At 37.8% G+C, this 19,323-nt stretch overlaps 1 protein-coding gene across 1 annotated transcript; it reads left to right on the forward strand.

Moving 5' to 3' along the window:
- Positions 1-2,911: 2,911 nt before the first annotated feature.
- Positions 2,912-15,195, forward strand: LOC105825955 (zinc finger protein 736-like). The gene is made up of 3 exons (XM_012663855.1): positions 2,912-3,052; positions 14,466-14,592; positions 15,086-15,195. The coding sequence occupies exons 1-3, from the start codon at positions 2,912-2,914 to the stop codon at positions 15,193-15,195; spliced, it is 378 nt and encodes a 125-aa protein (XP_012519309.1).
- Positions 15,196-19,323: the final 4,128 nt, after the last annotated feature.

The raw sequence follows: 19,323 nt of genomic DNA on the forward strand, positions 1-19,323 counted from the left end.
TTCTTTATTACAAGCATGGTTTTTTTTTTTTTTTTTTGAGACAGAGTCTCACTCTCTTGCCTGGGCTAGAGTGCTGTAGCATCAGCCTAGCTCACAGCAACCTCAAACTCCTGGGCTCAAGCGATCCTCCTGCCTCAGCCTCCCGACTACAGGCACACGCCACCGTGCCCGGCCAATTTTTCTATTTTTAGTTGTTTGGCTAATTTCTTTCTATTTATAGTGGAGACGGGTCTCGCTCTTGCTCAGGCTAATCTTGAATTACTGACCTCAAGCAATCCTCCCACCTCGGCCTCCCAGAGTGCTAGGATTACAGGCATGAGCCACCACGCCCAGCTGACCTTAATTTCTTAATTAGGGTATAGGTTATTATTCTTTTTAAATTTTATTTCAGAATATTATGGGGGTACAAACATTTTGGTTAAATAAATTGTTTTTGTACTGAAAAAGTGAATTTTAAAATGTAAAACAAAATGACCTAGCAACAAATCTAATGAAAAATTTGCAGTCTGCATGAGCAAAATAATAAAGAATTCCTAAGATATGTTTGAAGACTTAAACGAATGGAAAGTTACATGTTGTTCTTGGATAGAAAAACTCAATTATATAAATAAATCATTTATGCTTAAGCTATCTTCAACATTGTATTTGATCTCATAATAGATTCTGTCAGTTTCTGTGAAGAAAACAATGAGTTTGCAAATTACATATGGAAAAACAAACATGGGGACAGCCAAAATCCCTAAGAAACAAACACAATGAGGGTTTCTGGTCTTACATGACATTGAAATGCTTTAAGCATTCTATAATTAAAGCAATGTGGTGTTGATGCAAAAATAGGCAAGGAGACTGGGATAGCAGAAAATTCAGAAATCCATCAAACTGCATAAAGGAAGTTACATAATAAAAACTACAGAGGAGGAGCCTTTATCAATACTTATTGTTTGAGATCTGGATATTCCTACAGAAAAATGAAAATTGATTTACTTTTAATGTGCTAGAGTAACATAAAGACAAATAAGAAATATAAATGGTAAAAAAATTGAAAACATATAAATAGTATTATAGAAGAAAACATTAGTAAATATTTCTAAAAGCCGTGAGAATAAATCTGGCCTGTAACTCAAATCAAGAAATGTTAATAAAAGAAAAGATCGATAGAGTGCACAGTATAAAACCAGGATATTGTGCATGGTAGGAAACACCGTAAGTCAAATAAAAAGGAATATGCCAAATGGGACATGTACTTACAATTTATATAAAAGACAAAGAAAAGCATGCATGTGCATTTGTTCCGGAAAATAAGAAAGCTCTCAAAACATATGATCTCATGGCACAAGGACACAGGAGGCAATGGGAAGGGTCACTCAGTGGCCTAAGATGGGAGAATTTGAACTAAAAAAAGAAATACATACTGCAGTGTATGGAGTCCTATCAAATACACAAAAAATAATGTTAGGAAAAATGTCGTTTATGTTTTCTTTGTTCGCTGGGGCCACATCATCATTGTTATGACAATGGATAAAAAAAGAATCAATCTTTTATCTTCCCTTTCCTTATAGGTTAGTTTTGAATGTAATGAAGAGCTCATGAGAAAATGGAATTCTTAATAGAAGAATAAGAAATATTACATGCAAAGAACATAATAGAATTAGAAAAATGCTATTTTGCAACCCTCAGTAAAATAAGTTGTTAGAAAAATACTAATCAATAAATAATAAGCAATTATTTGAAAGAAATAGGCAGATATTCCTTGGACTCACTGATCAATCTTAATATTAACAAAAGTGGGAAAATCAGACATATGCATCCAAATGTGTTATCTTAATTGGAATGTTCAGGAAGCTTAAAATACAGAGTGGCTTTGAATGATTTAGTACCAAAATTACTTCATTAATAATATAATATTGATCACATATTGAAATAATTTTTCAGTATATTGAGTTAATAAATTATTACAATCATTTTCACGTGTTTGGGTTTTTTTTTCTTTTATGTTGCTACTAGAAAATTTAAAATGACACACGTGGCTCCTACCTTTAGTTCTAGTAGGCATTGCTGTCTGAGAGGATTGCCACCCTTTTCCAAACTGAGGCTGCCTTCTAAAAAAAGCAGAGGACATGAAGTTTATAAAATCTGAATTATTTTATTTATTTATTTATTTATTTATGTATTTAATAGACAGGGTCTTGCTCTGTTTCCCAAACTGGAGTGCAGTGGCCTCCTCATAGCTCACTACAGCCTCTAACCCCTAGGCTTAAGTGATTTTCCTTCCTCAGTGTCCTGAGTAGCTAAGACTATAGGCATGCACCACCACACCTTGCTTTTTTAAAAATTTTTTTGTAGAGATGGGATCTCAAACTCCTGGCCTCAGGTGATCCTCTTTCTTTGGCCTCCCAAAGCGCTAGGATTACAGACATGAATCATTATGCCTCGCCTAAAATCTTAAATTTTAAAATATTTATCGTTATGGTTTCCAATTTTGAATATTACATATATAATTTATAATAGATATAACATTATATACAAGGCTAAATGCAAATGCCCTCCAGGTAATGCCAGGTCCCTGTAGGGAGAGAAACCCTGCTTTCAGCTATGAATATGTGGGATACCATCATCTGTCACTCAGGAGATTAAGGGGAAGGGCCTGGGGCCCTATCCAATCAGGAGTGCTGGGGTGAGAACTGTCCAATCAGGCTGGCATTGGGAGAGGAAGGGGCAGCTTCTTCAATGTGGCAGGGTCTTTGTCTCTTGCATCAGCCCCTTAAGTTCAATCCGTGTTCACTGCTGCTTCTCCTGTGCTTTTGAAAGTCCAAGTGTCTCTGCCGCAGCCTCTGTCGCCCTGTGACCTGCAGGTACTGCAAGATCTGTAAGGAGAATGCTGGGACAACACGGAAGCGGAAAACTGGTTAGTATGTGGGGCTGGCTGTCCTGGGGGGTTGGAACCGGCCACAACCGGTTGTGGCGGGTCCCAAGTCTCCCCGCGTCAGCTTTGGAGTCTGCGGACACGAATCCCCGCTGGTGCAGCTCGGCCCTCGGACGCGTCTGGCCACAGGTTGGGGGCTAGAACAGCAGCCAGAATCTCAGGGAATCCTGTCCCATCCACACGTGACTTCACACTGCCGGAAGCCCTCTCTGGGCAGCTCTGCACCCGCAGCCCCGCGTGTCTCCCAGGTTGTGCTTAGGTAAAGACCGGAGGGTCATCAGCGGAGAATTTCGACTCAGTGGCGGTGTCCATGGGGTCCCCAGTCTGTCCTTTCTCTTGTTAAAGATAAACTAGGGCAACGTTAAAACATTAAAAAGTTTATTAGAGCAAACAGCGATTTATGAATCAGGAAGGCTCCAGGCATGGCTTGTGTTTGGGGGTCCACAGGAGAGGCTTGAAGGAAAGGCTTTTATAGGGTACATGAGGAAACAAACCAAATTCAATAATTGATTGGTTATAGTTCTGGAGCCAACTTTTTTGGATTATTACGGTGGCTACTTCTGGTTATGTTAGCAGAGGTTAATTGGTAGTTTGTAGTTGGTTCAGCATAAATTTTGTTTCTCCCTAGGTTAGTAATTTACAAAAACTGTTTTGAGTTAGATTTCAGTATCCTTAGGTAGGAAGTCAGGGCAGAAGACTTAGTTTAGTCTAATTGCCAACTATTTATTTATTTTAACACTCCACAGAAGAACTTGTTTCTCCCTGCATTTTCCAAATGTATGACAAGCAGAATCCCAAATCAACCACCCTGTTCCCCCAGCATAACTCTCCTAGGAAAATCCTAAATTTCTAGTTTTCCCCCCACATTCCCAAATATGAACTTCCACTCACCAATTCACATTATCCACTATTTGTCCTTTATTTTTGAAAGAGAGAGTATTTTAATTGTTTATCATTTTTCACAGAGCAGTAGGTGGGCCCCTTTTGATACTCTGCTTTAACAATTCTTTGTGCCTCTCTTTTTATCTTCTCTAGGCACAGGCATCTTACCATAATGTCTTTGCATTGAGGTTTCTCTTTAGAAATGTTATAGAGTGAAATGTCCTCTGCCACTGTCCTGTCTTTTCCCAGTCCTGGGTTTCACAGCTGTCTGAGGATGACCCAGAATGCCCACAGTGGCCATGCCGTTCAAGTGTCTAGTTGATACCAGCCCCTGGGTCTTCTCCAAGAGAACAGCCTGAAGTCTTGGGCTGGAGCCAGTCAGGAGAGCATCAGGATGTCTGAGGCTGAGAGGTTCCTCCTGGTGTATCCTTCATCTAAAAAGCTCACATCCTGAGACATTAAGATTTTCTGCCTTAAAACCCAGTTTTCATTTCTTGGAGATATGCCAATTGGATGCTGGTATTGAAGAAAAAAGACAAAAATGATTCCTGCTCTCTGGATTTTCTCACACTTGTGAGAACTACCTCAAAGGATAAAGAAAACAGACCCCAGTGAGGTGGTGCAAGGACCTGCAAAGCAAAATGCATTTCAGGCACAAAGCGGGGCACAGTGCAGTGTCTCCTGGGAGAAGGATCATCTAGTACTTCAATTAGCAGGATGGGGGTGGGCAGATTTGCCAAGTGATAGGATGGCCTGACTTGACACTTGAGTCACACGTCTTTTTTTTTGTCAGCACTGCCCCGCCTGGGTTTGTCACCGAGAAAACATTTGTTGACTTATTTCAGCTTCAGTTTTTCTTTAACTATAAAATGTACTTTAGCAGTAGAGGTTTAAAGATAAGGAAATATTTTCAAAGAGGCATGAAAAACATAGATTTCAAATAAAATTCTGGTCATATATTCCACTTGTTAACAATTCTTATTGGCTGGTCCGATGGTAGTGGGTTATCAGAACTTATTAACATTAGTGTCACTAAAGTTGGTATGCAATCCCCCCACTGCTAAATTTGACTGGCTTTAAGAAAAAAAATGCTTATTTACCATTTTTTCTCTCACAGTGAGTGTAGTGAGTTTCTCAGTTCTGTTCTTTATTTTGAGGTAATTTTGGAATTCCAGAGCTTAGCTTTGGGAACGTTACCTGGGAAAGGATATAGAAAAAAATCTTTCTTCCATTTTGGTTGCAGAAAAATAAATGCATTTCCACAGGAAAGTAAGCTAGAAAAATTGGTGAATAACAAAGATTCACCAAAATATCTATTCCTCTCTTTTTGCAGGATGGAGAATTTGTGACAGTGGATAACTCTGTTTTGTATCCTGCTGTCTGGAAGTTGGAGTTTAATAACAAATCCTATGAAATAGGATTTGGCAACTCCTAAATGAATTTACTAAATGATTTGTTATCATGCAAATAATAATTCAGTGACCTGTTTATTATCTGAAAGGGATAGCTACTTTTGCTTCTCCTGTTGAGGTATGACATTTTAGTGCCTTAAATTTCTGTGATGTTGTGATAGATATATTTTGGGTTTTTTCCCATGATTCCTGGCTCTCAGCTCCTCCTATAAGCTTTGTTATTTCCTTGCAGGGGTGGGGAACCTGTGGCCTTCTGATTTCAATTTTTTTTTTAAGCACCAAAGAGGGCAAGAAGCTTTATCTTTCTCTGCTGTACCACTTTTAATAAAAAGATTTGTTCTGTAAAATTTGGATCCAGTCAAAAGTCCACACTTAAGGAGCTAGACGGCCACATGTGTGGCCCTAAGACCACAGGTTCTTCACCCCTGAAAGAATATCCTTTGTTAGATTATTTGGTCTTTTATCCTTGGTTTATGAGGCAGCTCCTGATCAGTAAAGGTGAAAGATAGTCTATTGATATTAATATTTACAACAGGCTCTTTAAAGCACTTGAGCTTATGTTAATAAGGGGATTTTTGGAAAGCCCATAGAAGCCTCTGGATTGGAGGCTGGTTGCCAAGGGAACCAGCTACATGCCCAGAGGAATGGAATTTTCATTCCTGCCCCCAACCTCTAGGGTAGAGAGAGGGGCTTAAGATTAAGTTGATTACCAATTACCTATGGTTTAATTAATTATGTGAATGAAGTGAAGCTTCCCTAAAAACCCGAAAGGATTTGGTTTGGGGAGCTTTGGAAGGCGGTGAGTCTGGCAAGGACATGAATGCCCGCCCTGTGCCCCATCCCCATCTCCAGATGGATACTGTTAGAATTGAACTGGGTTTGACACCCAGCAGGTGTCTTCTGCAAAATTGACTGCTTTCTTATTGATAAGGAGGAATCCCCTCACTTTGGTTAGAGAAATCTTCTGTGTTGATGGTTGTGGTATGAGAGCAGAGGAAAAACACTTATGGTTTGAATTTTTTCCCCTTAGAATTTCCTTTTATTAATAAATACTGAGTTTGAGTGATTTTGCTGGCTTCTTTAAATACGATATGTTTTCTTATATAAAATTATGTGAATAACCTTATTTTGGCCTCTTCTGAGTTTTTAGTAACTTAATGTTACTATTAATACACTATTTACATTGTTCCTAAATTTTTTCCTCTGGATTTTGTGCCACATTCTGTGGCACACATGCTGCTGTTTCAGTCTTTTGGTTCCCCAGTTTACCCCCCCATTCCACTGATTTTAGGACTCAAGTTGTTTCAAGTTTATTTTTTGATGTTGCTGATAATGTCATTCTTGGTTTTGTTCTCAAGTGCTATCACTTTATAAATTTGTCAACCTAAAGAAGGAAATTAAGGCACAAAATATATTTTCAAAGAGTTTACTTGAGCCAAGTTGCAGATAGCTGCCTGGAAGACTCAGACCCAAGTAACTCTGGATGTGAGCTCCACTTGTTCTTTATTACAAGCATGGTTTTTTTTTTTTTTTTTGAGACAGAGTCTCACTGTGTTGCCCGGGCTAGAGTGCCGTGGCATCAGCCTAGCTGACAGCAACCTCAAACTCCTGGGCTCGAGCGATCCTCCTGCCTCAGCCTCCCGAGTAGCTGGGACTACAGACACACGCCTCCATGTCCAGCTAATTTTTTAATATATATTTTTAGTTGTCCAGCTAATTTCTTTCTATTCTTTTTAGTAGAGACGAGGTCTCGCTCTTGCTCAGGCTGGTCTCGAACTCCTGAGCTGAAACGATCCTCCCGCTTCGGCCTCCCAGAGTGCTAAGATTACAGGCATGAGCGGCACAAGCGTGTTTTTAAAGGCAAAAAGGAGAAAAGGATTGGGCCAATAAAAAGTTCATGAAGAATTCTCATTGGTTCACCCAAGCATTGATTAGTGATTGGCTGTACATTGTTGAATTCTATGTTATTAGTTATGGTGTTGAGGATGCAGCATTTTTGATTTATAGCTACTTGTGGTATCTGTTAAGTCTAGAGTCCATGCAACAAGCAGTTTCAAGAGATTATTATTTAGCTAAAGTATCAAGAAGTGGAGTGGGACATGACTGCTGGCTCATTCCTGTGAGTGACTGTCCGAGCCTGATAATTTAGAAGAGGTGGCTGGCACGGTGACTCACGCCTGTAATCCTAGCACTCTGGGAGGCCGAGGCGGGTGGATGGCTCAAGGTCAGGAGTCGAGACCAGCCTGGACAAGAGTGAGACCCCATCTCTACTAAAAAATAGAAAGAAATGATCTGGACAACTAAAAATATATACAGAGAGAAAAAATTAGCTGGGCATGGTGGCACATGCCTCAGGCAGCTACATGGATCACCACACCCTTTGTGTATCATCACATATGCATCATGACATTGTTGTTAAGGGCTTCCATCCATTTCCACCACACATCAGTGAACCAGGCTCCACTGTTGCACGTTTGTTCATTTTCAAACAAGGCTGGGACGAAAACACCTTCATGCTCATTGCTGTCATAATTCCCGATGATGTGAAGTGAGAGATACCCAAAACAAAGGGACTGATTTTTGTCCTCAGGTTTCCCACACGTTTGTCAAATGTGAGGGAAGTTTTGGGGACCTAGGACAGGTGGATGCCTGTGAGTCTCACCCAGTGTGGGTTAGGCAGGGCCTGGGCTGGCTGGAGACTCTGGGTGTCTCAGGGAAAGGAGGCTCTGTCCTCCTGCACATGGGTTGTGACATCACAATTGTCATATGATTCCATGTCTCTTTCCAGCTGGGACAGATGACTGTCAACCTAAAATAATCAAAAAGGTCAGAATCTAGTTCAAAGAGAGTTATTAACATTCAGACGTTGAGGATGGCCACCCAGGAGCATAGGTTCAAGTTGCCCTGAAAACAAGCTCCTATTAGCAGCAGTTACAAATGGGTTTTTAAGAGAAAAAGAGGAGAGGCAGTTTCTAAGTTGTTCATCATGAATTTACATAAGATATTTATTGGCTATAATTTTTTTTTTTTTTTTTGTATCACAAATTTCGGGAATGGGAAGATAATGGGTGGGGCAGCTAGTCTGGAGCAAAATGTCTTTAAACAATTGCCCAGAGGCATGGGTTAGAGAATTAAAATAATTCACATAGTCGTGTCTCTCTGGGCCTGATCAATTTTGCATACCTCACATAGCTCTGAAAGCTCTGAGGTATTTTTCTTATCTCAGGGCACTGAGGAAATGTGTTCTGAATGCAGAACCCCTTCCTCACACCCTGCTGCCATGTGATTCTTGTTCTCTCACACATGTGCACTAAGTAATGACATGGCAATGCCCCTTTCAGGACAAGGGTCCAAGCTCAGGAATTGCACCCACAGCACATTTGTTCCTAAAGTTGCCCACCAAAAACCTACACAAGGACCTAGATGACTCCTCGATTATTCCCACCCCCAACACTGAATCTGTAGCAGGAACCTGATCCCTCCACTAATCTAGGCTCTGGACCACCCAATCATAATCTCATCTACGTGGACACAGGAATAAGACATAGCCTTACCTGGGCTTGTATCCTGTAGCAAAAACCAGTCCTTTTGCCAACACTGCACTGTGCCCACCCCCTGGGTGTTTGATAGCACCTTCTCTGTTCTGCCTATTTTCCCTACAAACCCTCTTTTTTGTGCACTCAGTGTGGAAGGCCACCCCTTTGATGCCTAAATACAGCAAATCCTGGAATTCAGATGTCCATTAAGTTCAAGACCATAGCCCTTGAGCTGGCTGGGTTAAGAGCAAATGCAGACTAGAGATCTGAGAGTTAATTCTCAACATTGAAAATGAGGAAAGAGATTTTGGCCTCTTTTTCTTGTGTTTAATTTGGAAAACTTTTATATTGAAATTTTTTCTATGCCTCTTTAAAATATATGTAAATCATTTTAACAGCTAAATAGGGCTTTTCCTATTCTTTTTTCTTTTTTTTTACACATACAGAAGCCATTTGCATTTTAATTGAGAATTACTATTAGCCCTTGGGTAGGTATATCTGTGGAATAGACAGTTTTAATTTGGAAGACAAAATTGCTCATAAGAAAGAGTTCCAAATGCAACTTTTAATTGACTCTACTACATTTTCCAAGAGCATCCGTGTTCAAGTTGTCCTAGAAAATGAAAGCTCTTTTCATTTCTAAGTATGAGAAATTGTTAATGTTCCTTCCTTTGGTCTTCCCACACCCCTCACCACAAACAAAAAAAGTTAAAAAGGGGACAATAAGTATAAGATAAAAAAAGAAAATCTAAATAGTATGAAATGAGTTTTTGTTAAAAATATGGAACGCTTCATGAATTTGCGTGTCATCCTTGCTCAGGGGCCATGCTAATCTTCTCTGTATCATTCCAGTTTTAGTATATGTGCTGCCGAAGCGAGCACTTCCTATTCTTTTTGACTCAAGAATATCTTTCTGTAGGACCTGGAAACACTGCTTCGAAATTTAAATATCCAAGAAGATTGAGCCCTATGCAGCAGTTTTTGTAGGAAAGTAGGAGCCTGCCTTCAGCAGTCACCTGGCTCCAAGTTGCAAATCTGAATCTTGCCATGAAGACAAAAGAAGTCTATTTTTTTTCTTTGAATATAGCCAAATCAAATTTCCTTTGACTGTAGCTAAAACAGGGAGAGCCTCCCCAATTACCAGGTGAATTTAGGATGTACTATATATAACAAATTGTGCTGTCACTCTTCTACTTGAAGACTAATTGTGGCAACTTTATTTTTGCAATCTCCTACCAGATTGCCTGTGATACATGTCACATTCTGTTTTAATTGTAAAATAAAACAGTTTTCTTTCTGATCTATCATTGTGGATAGTTTTTCTGGGGCCGGAGATAATTTTCATATTATATTTTTATAATGCTATCCAGTGTTTCCAGACATGATATAAACATATAAGGTACCCAAGTGGTTTCACTGTAGAGGGGTCTTTTTCTCTGGGGCTTCCAGTCAAAACCCAAAATTATACAGGAAATTGTACACTGCTCCCAAAATCTATAGGCAGAACCACCTCTCTGCCTGTTTGGGATCTACAGTTTCTTCTAGAGTAGTTAGAGCAGATTTCTACAAAATTAACTTCACAGAGCAGCAATCAGTCATCCCAGCCCTTCCTTTCAATGCACTTGGCATGTTCAGAACTTGAAACTGAGTCAGAGTCCATGGGGCCCCAAAACTCAACCAGGCTTGCACACGTGCATTGAGTAAGCCTCAGAATCTCAACTTCCTCCTCCTCTTCTTGGACAAATGTTCATGGATGTACAGCGGCACCTGCAAGTCCCCCACCCCTTCAAGACCTAAATCTATACCCCCCAAATTTAAATCCAGGTCCTGGGGTATTTCCATGAGGGGATCTGTCTTCCAGCTTCCCTCTCCTCACTGTAACACCCAATAATACAGAGCCAGGTTGATCCCAGCTAGAAATACCATATAAGATCTGGGCCCCACCTGGGATTTACAAGACAGGGCCAGAAGTTGAACTGAGCATATACAAAAACTCCAGGGAAGGCATTTTCTACACTGAGAGAGATTAACACAGATACCTTAAACTCAATTTTTGGAGTAGGGTTCTCAAAATTTTCCCAATCTTGTCCAGTGAGCCACTGTAGTTGTGTGAGGGGTTCCTGGTGTAAACAGAATCTGATGGCAGAGTCTGTCAGTGAAAACAAGCACCTCAGCAGCCAGAGGGCGGGGCCAATACCTGCCTGTACACTGTGTGACTGGGTATTAGGGTATTCCTGTCCTTCCTCTTAGCCCAGAGTTAGCTGATCATGGATAGGTTCTGGCTCACAGATGATCCAGGGTCAGCTGCTTCACCAGGGCAGATTTAATTTCTCTTCTGACCCACAGTCAGCCTGAGTTTCTCCTGCCTGAATTACCATGGGGGCATTAGCCCAGGCTCACTGGGGACACTCTCAGTAGCACCTGTAAGTCTTTGGGACTTTGGGGATGTCCTGTGCTGACTGGAGTCAGGCTGACAACAGGGTCTAAACTTTCTTCCATCTCAGAGGGAGAGAAATGAGTGATCCAGGGTTTGCTTCTCCCCTCACAGAAAGAATCTTCTCCATTGGTGCCCAGAAGGGAGTTTCTCCAGTGTCTTTTTTGGGTGAAGAACAAGGAGGAGGTCTGGAGAGGCAAACTGATAGATAAAGCAATTGCTTCATTTCAACTGGCCATGAGAAAACCAGATGAAGCAGTCGAGGTCTTTAATGTCCAGAAACTTCCAGTCTAGAAAAAATATATAAATGGTTGCACTTTTAACATCTTGTGTTCAGTACCAGAAGGGAGGTGTGCAGGGGACTTGGGCTTCATTTGTACAACTTCCCTTACGTTGTGAGGGCTGGTGTCACCACTGACGGGCAATTCGTGAACAGAAAAGTTGTTGTTATTAAGATTATTATTTCTTCTGCTTTTACTTTGTTAAGAATGTATATTAAGCTTATAATTTTTCTAGAAAACTCTATGTGTTTGTGTTAAATTGGTTGTTATTGTATGTTACAAAATAGATAAGGATAGGGTTTAAACAATTAAAATCAAACAAACTCTGGGAGTGAAATTTCTCTTGGGCAGGCTTAGGAAAGACAGAACTGAAAACAAACCAGCAGTATAGAGATGAGAAGCCCTGGGCCTGCTCCCTGCCCCGATCTGGCCCCACCCTGGAATCTCCCCTCACAGAACTGACTAGAAGAGATTAAACTTTTGGGTGGCTGCTCCCATCTTTCCAAAGCTAAGTGGTCACAAGTTTTTAAAACACAAAGGCACATGAATGGGAAGAAAGGACTCTATATTTGGGGGCCTTATTTTTTTGTCATTAAAACCTGTGTTTTTAGAGACATCCCATGTAGTGACATTTTTCTCATTGCTGCACATCCAGTAGGTGCTCTACAGGTATGAAAAGGTAAATATAAACACAACAATAAAAAATCCTTCTGAACTACACTCCACCCTTTTCTCTACTGCCCTTATCTGTCTGTATTTAGCCTTTATTTTACGTATTTGTTCTTAAAATCCCTTGCGATGGGGAAACAGAAGAGAAATACAAAGGCCAGGTTTTGCATCTGAGTCCTGCTTGGAATTTGGGGACATTTATTACTTGACCCCCAGGGTATTATTGTGAAGATTAACTCACACACTGTCATGTCCCCAGCACAGAGCTCTGTACCATACTTGTGAGCACATGGCACCTGCTCGGTAAGCACTGCATTAACAGCTGTGAACATGTTGTTTTACAAATGTAGACTCATTCAGACATCGCTGCCTTCTCCAGCCTTCTGTAAACTTTAAATGGCAAGCAAGGAATGTCTTTCAGGACAGTATTTGTGTTGTGATAAGAGTGTTGGGTGTAAGGAACGGTGTGCTGTGCCTGCTGTCTCTAGCTGAGTGCTACTGATGATGGGTCTAGGGACAGCATCATCTGCATTAACAGGGGCTTGTTATAGAAGCCAATTCATAGTCCCCTTCCAAACCTGTGGAACCACATTATGTAAAGTGTGGCTCAGAATCCCAAATGATTTATATGCACATTGAAGTTTGACAGGTAAGATTTAGCTAAGAGTTTCTCAGCCCAGGCTTCCAGTTAGCATCACATGGCCAATTTGAATACATACCATCATTTGTGGCCTCCCCCACGGATTCTGTTTTCTATGATTAGATTCAGATTATGATTTAATTTTTTCCACACATATCACAGTGGTAATTATGGTCCATCTGTGTTCATTGACACCCGATACCTATTTGTCGCACTACAGCTGATGGTAATAACTTCATTCACTTGGTTAAGTTGCTCTCTGCAAGATTCCTTCACTATGAAGTTTTGTCATTTTTCTGTCATTAAAGCTATCTTTATTTTCACCTCATGGTACAAACATGTTTAGTCTCTGTATTTTCAGAAAAAAGGAACAAGAATTAACATATAAGTAATATATTTAAACATCTTAAGACTTTAAAATGTAACAAGCCACATAAATGAAACAAAAATAGAAAAAATACAAGACTCAGGAGCAATAGCTCTTATTTTAGTTTATATCATTGTGTGTGATGTTCTCCGTAGTATGTTTAATAATTGACAGAGATTTATAATTTTTTGCAATTAAAAATATTTCTTTACACAAAAAGGTTTTACTCTATCATTTTTTATGTGTATATCATTACAATTTCTATGTATTTGTGTGCATACAATGTAAGAATTATCTGATTACTTTTGTGTTGTTTCCTTCTTGTTTTCATTACTCTTCTCAGTTATGTAAACTGCTCTCAACATTTTGTTGGGGTTCTGTCTGTATATTCGCCGGTATGTCCCTTAGAAATAAATTCTAAACTAGGGTCAGATAAACTAGGGTAAACCCCAAGCTGTACTGTTTAATGGATAATTGGCAAAATATTATCATAAAAGAGGAATACTATTAGTTTTCTTGTAGATTATTTTTGTGCTTTTAAGCATTAATATGTAAAAATGTTAGAATGATATCTGGTATATAGTAAATGTTCAAAAAGGAATGCTGCTATTCTTGCTATCGTGTTATAATCTGTATATTTCATAAAACTCTGGATTTCATGTCATCCATGAATTCTTCCCTCAGTGTTCTACCTCTCTGCTGTTCAGAAGTGTTTCTTTTAGACCTGAAGCATTAGCATCACTGGTGAGCTTGGTAGAAATGCAGATGCTCAGGCCTCACCCCAATCTCCTGAATTGGAATCCGCATTATAACAAGATATCCAGTTCATTGTTTTATACAATAAAATTTGAGAAATGTGTTTCTAACTCACCATGACTTTTCCATCTGAGAAATAGACAAAATTGATTCTTTATGATGTAAATATAGCACTCAAAAACATATATTCTTGTGTTGATGCTCTAGTTTTATAGTTTATATTCTACATGAACATAGTACCTACACCAATTTTGTGGAAGTTATGCCATTCTCTTTTCACAGAGGTACAGAATGCCTTAAGGAATATTAGTGTGATTAAAATCAGATTTCTCATATATATCAAGCTGGTACTCTTCCTCATTTTATCTTGGGTCAAATTAAGAACTCTGCCCATGGCTACATGGTCATTTATTTTCTTATTTTTGTTTTTTCAGGGACTATTGACATTTAGTTATGTGGCCATAGAATTCTCTCTGGAGTAGTGAAAATACTTGGACCCTAAGATCTCTGTTCATGGACAGAGACACATCTCGGTCAATGTGTTATTTATTTATTTTTATTACAGGAACTGTTGACATTCAGGGATGTGGCCATAGAATTCTCTCCAGAGGAGTGGGAATGCCTGGACACTGCTCAGCAGAATTTGTATAGGGATGTGATGTCAGAGAACTACAGAAACCTGGTCTCTGTGGGTGAGAATCACTTACCTCCATAATGTCTAATGTACCTCAAGGGATTTATTTTTTTCCTTTGCAGAATGTGTCTTGGGAGCTTTTGCTTTTTATGAATGAGTTTCAGATTCCTGCTTTTAGGAAAAAATTAAGGGCTTGTTAATGTACAATAAAATCTTTATACTTGACTTCATTATTTACCTTCTTTCTTGAGGTGATTTGCAGATTTCCCTCTAGTTTAGTGGTGATACTGTAAATTCAGTGATATAAAATATTGTTGTCTACACCTTAAAATCCAATTTTTTTATTTTTGATTCAGTCATACTTGAAAGTGAAGCACAGGATTCACAAATTTAAAATGCTTGTTAAATATTCTATAGGGTATGTCAGGAAATAGTATTTAGGAAATTAATTTCCTAGAATCTTCGATAATATTCTTTCTTTTCTACTGAGTACTAAGTTGAAAATTGAAGAACCCCAAGCAAAATTCATGTGTCTTTTTCTAATAAAATAGAACTTGCTGTCTATAAGCTGGACCTGCTCACCTTTTTGAAACAAATGAAAGAGGCCTGGAATGTGAAGAGAGAGGAAACAGTAGCCAAGCACCCAGGTAGGTGGGAGTGAATGAAGTAGATGACACAGTGATAGGTCCAAAGGTCAAGGAAGAAGCCAGACCTTAAAGTGTGGATTAAGAACCTCTGGCACAATGAGTCCCAGGAATACTATAGACAGATATCAAATATTTTCTGTTTTATTAATTTCCAATCCTATAGAGAATTCAAAAGTGATTCTACAGAAAGACTGTAATTTGATCAAGGTACAAAGCATCTCCCTTTGGTTAAATATTAAATATGTAATTACATATTTAGTTTTAAAATATTTATTTTAAAAATCTAATCATATATTTTACATTAACAGTTTCTTTTTCCTAGCCTAAACTAAGATTAGAAATTTAAACTATATGCACAATTTTCACATGTGTAAAATAGTTTAATGGACTATTTTCCGTAAAGAGTTCTTAACTAGTAATGGTCTATGGGGAGCTTAGAACTATTCCAGCATATAGTAACATTTTTGACTATTACCTTATATCATAATAATTACAATTTTATGATTTTGTTTGGTTAAGTATGCAGCTACTGAGAATGTGTCCTCTGTGTTCATTTGTTTGTTTGTTCTTTCTTTTTTCCTGACTTGTGGATTTTTTTACATGTATAAATTTTATGGTTTTGAGGTGTACATCTTGATGATTTGACGTATGTATACATTGTGTAATGATTGATACAATGAACTGAACACATCTATCATTTCACAGAGTTGCCAAGTTTTGGGAGGTGATAATACTTAAGGTCTACTCTCTTAATCTACTTAAGTGAATATTACTTAATCTCAATTATATAATATGGCACTGTTAATTATTTTCACAGTGCTGTATATTATATCCCCAGAATTCATTCATCATGTAAATAAAAATTTGTACTCTTTGACAAATATCTCTTCATTTTTGCCACCCCCTCACTGTTGGCACCCACCATTCTACCCTCTACTTCTATAGTCTCTATACATTCCACAAATAGCTCATTTCATACAGTAGTTTATTTCTTTATTTTATTTTAGTTACCATAATTTCCACCTGGTTCATCATCCATATTGTCACAAATGGCAGGATTACCTTTTTTTTTTTTTTATGGCTGAACAATACTATATATTGTAAATAATCTGGTATAAATATAGGAGAGCAGATATCTCTTTGTATTACTGGTTTCATTTCTTTTCGATATATACTCAGAAGTGAGATTTAAGGATTGGATGGTACTTCTGTTTTTTTTTTTGTTTGTTTTTTTTTTGAGACAGAGTCTCACTGTGTTGCCCGGGCTAGAGTGCCATGGTGTCATCCTAGCTCACAGCAACCTCAAACTCCTGGGCTCAAGCGATCCTCCTGCCTCAGCCTCCCAAGTAGCTGGGACTACAGGCATGTGCCACCATGCCTGGCTAATTTTTTCTGTATATATTTTTAGTTGTCCAATTAATTTCTTTCTATTTTTAGTAGAGACGAGGTCTCGCTCTTGCTCAGGCTGGTCTTGAACTCCTGAGCTCAAACAATCTGCCCGCCTCGGCCTCCCAGAGAGCTAGGATTACAGGTGTGAGCCACCGCGCCCGGCTGGTACTTCTGTTTTTAATATTTGAGGAGCCTCCATACTGCTTTCTATCATGGCTGGATCAGTTTACATTCTGTCTGACATTGTAGGAGAATTGTTAAAATCCACCTTTGCCAACAATTTGTGATCTCTTGACTTTTTTATAATATGCATTGTAACAGGTGCAAAGTGATATCTCATTGTGGTTTGACTTGCGTTTTTCTGATGAATAATGATGTTGAGCATCTTTTCATAAACCTATTTGCCACCTTTATGTCTTCTTTGGAGAAATATCTACTCAGGTCCTTTGCCCATTTTAAGTCAGATTTACTTTGTCGTTGTTGTTATTGAGTTGTTTGAGATCCTTATACATTTTAAGTATTAAATTTATCAGATATATTTTCTCCCAGTGCTGGGGCTGCTCTTTTATGTTGTTTTTTTGTTTCCTTTGTTGTGCAGAAACTTTTTTATTTTGATGTAGTCCTAATTGTTTTTGGTTTTTGCAATTGTTGTAATTTTTTGGTGTGATATTAAAAAAATCATTACCATTGATAATGTCAAAGAGATTGTTCTCTATGCTTTCTTTTAGAAGTTATATAGTTTCTGGTATTATATTGAATGTTAATCCACTTTCATTTAATTTTTGCATATGGTATGAATGTCCAATATAATTCTTGTGCATGGGGATAGCCACTTTTTATCATAATTTATTGAAGAGACTATACTTTCGTCTTATCTCAGTACCATACTCTTCGTTATATAGCTGTGTAATAGTTTAAAGTTCAGAAATGTGAAGATGCCAGCTTTGTCCTCTCAGGATTTTGTTGGCTATTTGGAGTCATTTGTGGCTTCATAGAAATTTTTGAATTCCTTACTATTTTTGTGAAAAGTGCCATTGGAATTTTAATAGGGATTGTAGAGTGCTTTGCATTGAATGGACATTTTATATTAATCATTCTAGTCCATGAATAAGGGACATAATTTTATTTATTTGCATCTTGTTTCATTATACTCGTTAGTGTCAGATTTTACTGAACAGAGTTTTCACCTCCTTTGTTAAATTGAGTCTTAAGAATTTTATAGTATTTAATTCTATTGTAAGTGGGATTGTTTCCTTAACTTTTTTCTCAGATAGTTTATTGTTAGTGTTTAGAAATGCAACTCAGTTTTGAATGTTCATCTTGTGAGCTACAACTTTAGTGAATGGGTTTGTTAGCTCTAACTTTTTGATATATGCTTTACAGTTTTGTGCATATGTATACGTATGATCTCTTTATGTACAAGCCAGAGATGATTTTACCCCTTTATTTCTGATTTTATGCCTGTTGTTTCTTTTTATTACTTAATTGCTCTGGCTTGATCTACTAGTACTATGTTGAATAAAAGTGTGAGATTGGGTATTTTCCTCTTGTTTCTGATACTAGAGAAAAAACATTTAGCATTTCACTGTTGTGGATAATGATACCTGAGGTCTTTTTGTATATGACCTTTGTTACGTTGAGGTACATATCTTTGTATGTATATTGTTGCAAGTTTTTATTATGAAAGTGTACTGAATTTTGTCAAATGCTTTTTATAAATCTTTTGAGTCAATCATAGGATTTGTACCTTTTATGGCTTTGTAGTATATCATTTTTACTGATTTGTATATGTTAAAACATCCTTGCATCCCAAGTATAAATCCTACTTATTCATGGTGTATGATCTTTATAATGTGTTGATGAATTTGATTTCTAGTATTTTGTTGACAATCTCTGCTTATATCTTCATCAAAGATAATAGTTTGTGGTTTTCTTTCATCTAGTGTCTTTATCAGGCTTCAGTATGAGAGTAGTTATGGCCTCATAATATGAGTTTGGAAGTGTCTCTTCCCTTCAGTTTTTGAAGAAGTTTGGGAAAGATTAATTCTTTTATAAATGCTTGATAAAATTCACCTGTAAAGTCATCCAGTCTTGGATAGACTGGGAGATTTATTACAGTTTCAATATCCTTCCTCAGTATTGATTTGTTTAGCATTCTACTTCTTTATGATTTAATCTTGGTGGGTTGTTTGTTTTGAGGAATTTATTTATTTCTTCTAATTTATCTAATATGTTTTCATAAAATTGTTCATAGTGTTGTCTTATTATACTTTGTATTTCTGTGATTATCAATTTTAATGTTTTCTCTTTCATTTATTATTTTCTTCAGTCTTCTTGTTTTTCCTTGGTTAATCTAGCCAAAAGTTTTTCAATTCTGTTTTCTTTTAAAAACTCAACTGTTAGTTACTTTGATCTTTTCTATTGTCTTTCTAGCCTTTAATTTTCTTGCTCTAATCTTTATTATTTCCTTCATTATGCTAACATTGGGATTATTTTATTCTTCCTGTTTAAATTCCTTGGGGATTAAAGTTAGACTATTTAAGAACTTTATTTTTCTCTTAATGTCAAAAGTTGTCATTATAAACTTGTCCTAGTAACGTTTTTGCTGTATCCTAGAAGTGTTCATTGGTGGTGCTTCTAATTTCATTTGTCTCAAAATACTTTTTGATTTCCCTTTGGATTTCTTCTTTGACCCACTGATTATTCAGTGGCATGTTTTTTACATCCACATATTTGTGAGTTTTCCAATTTTC

This window comes from Propithecus coquereli, unplaced genomic scaffold, assembly GCF_000956105.1.
Source record: "Propithecus coquereli isolate 6110/MARCELLA unplaced genomic scaffold, Pcoq_1.0 Scaffold838, whole genome shotgun sequence".
Lineage (NCBI taxonomy): Eukaryota > Metazoa > Chordata > Mammalia > Primates > Indriidae > Propithecus > Propithecus coquereli.

Coding starts and splice junctions, on each gene's coding strand:
- LOC105825955 (XM_012663855.1), top strand. CDS start 2,912: ATGTGGGGCTGGCTGTCCTGGGGGGTTGGAACCGGCCACAACCGGTTG. Junction 3,053..14,465: donor TCGGACGCGTCTGGCCACAG/GTTGGGGGCTAG, acceptor TTTTTATTACAG/GAACTGTTGACATTCAGGGA. Junction 14,593..15,085: donor CAGAAACCTGGTCTCTGTGG/GTGAGAATCACT, acceptor CTAATAAAATAG/AACTTGCTGTCTATAAGCTG.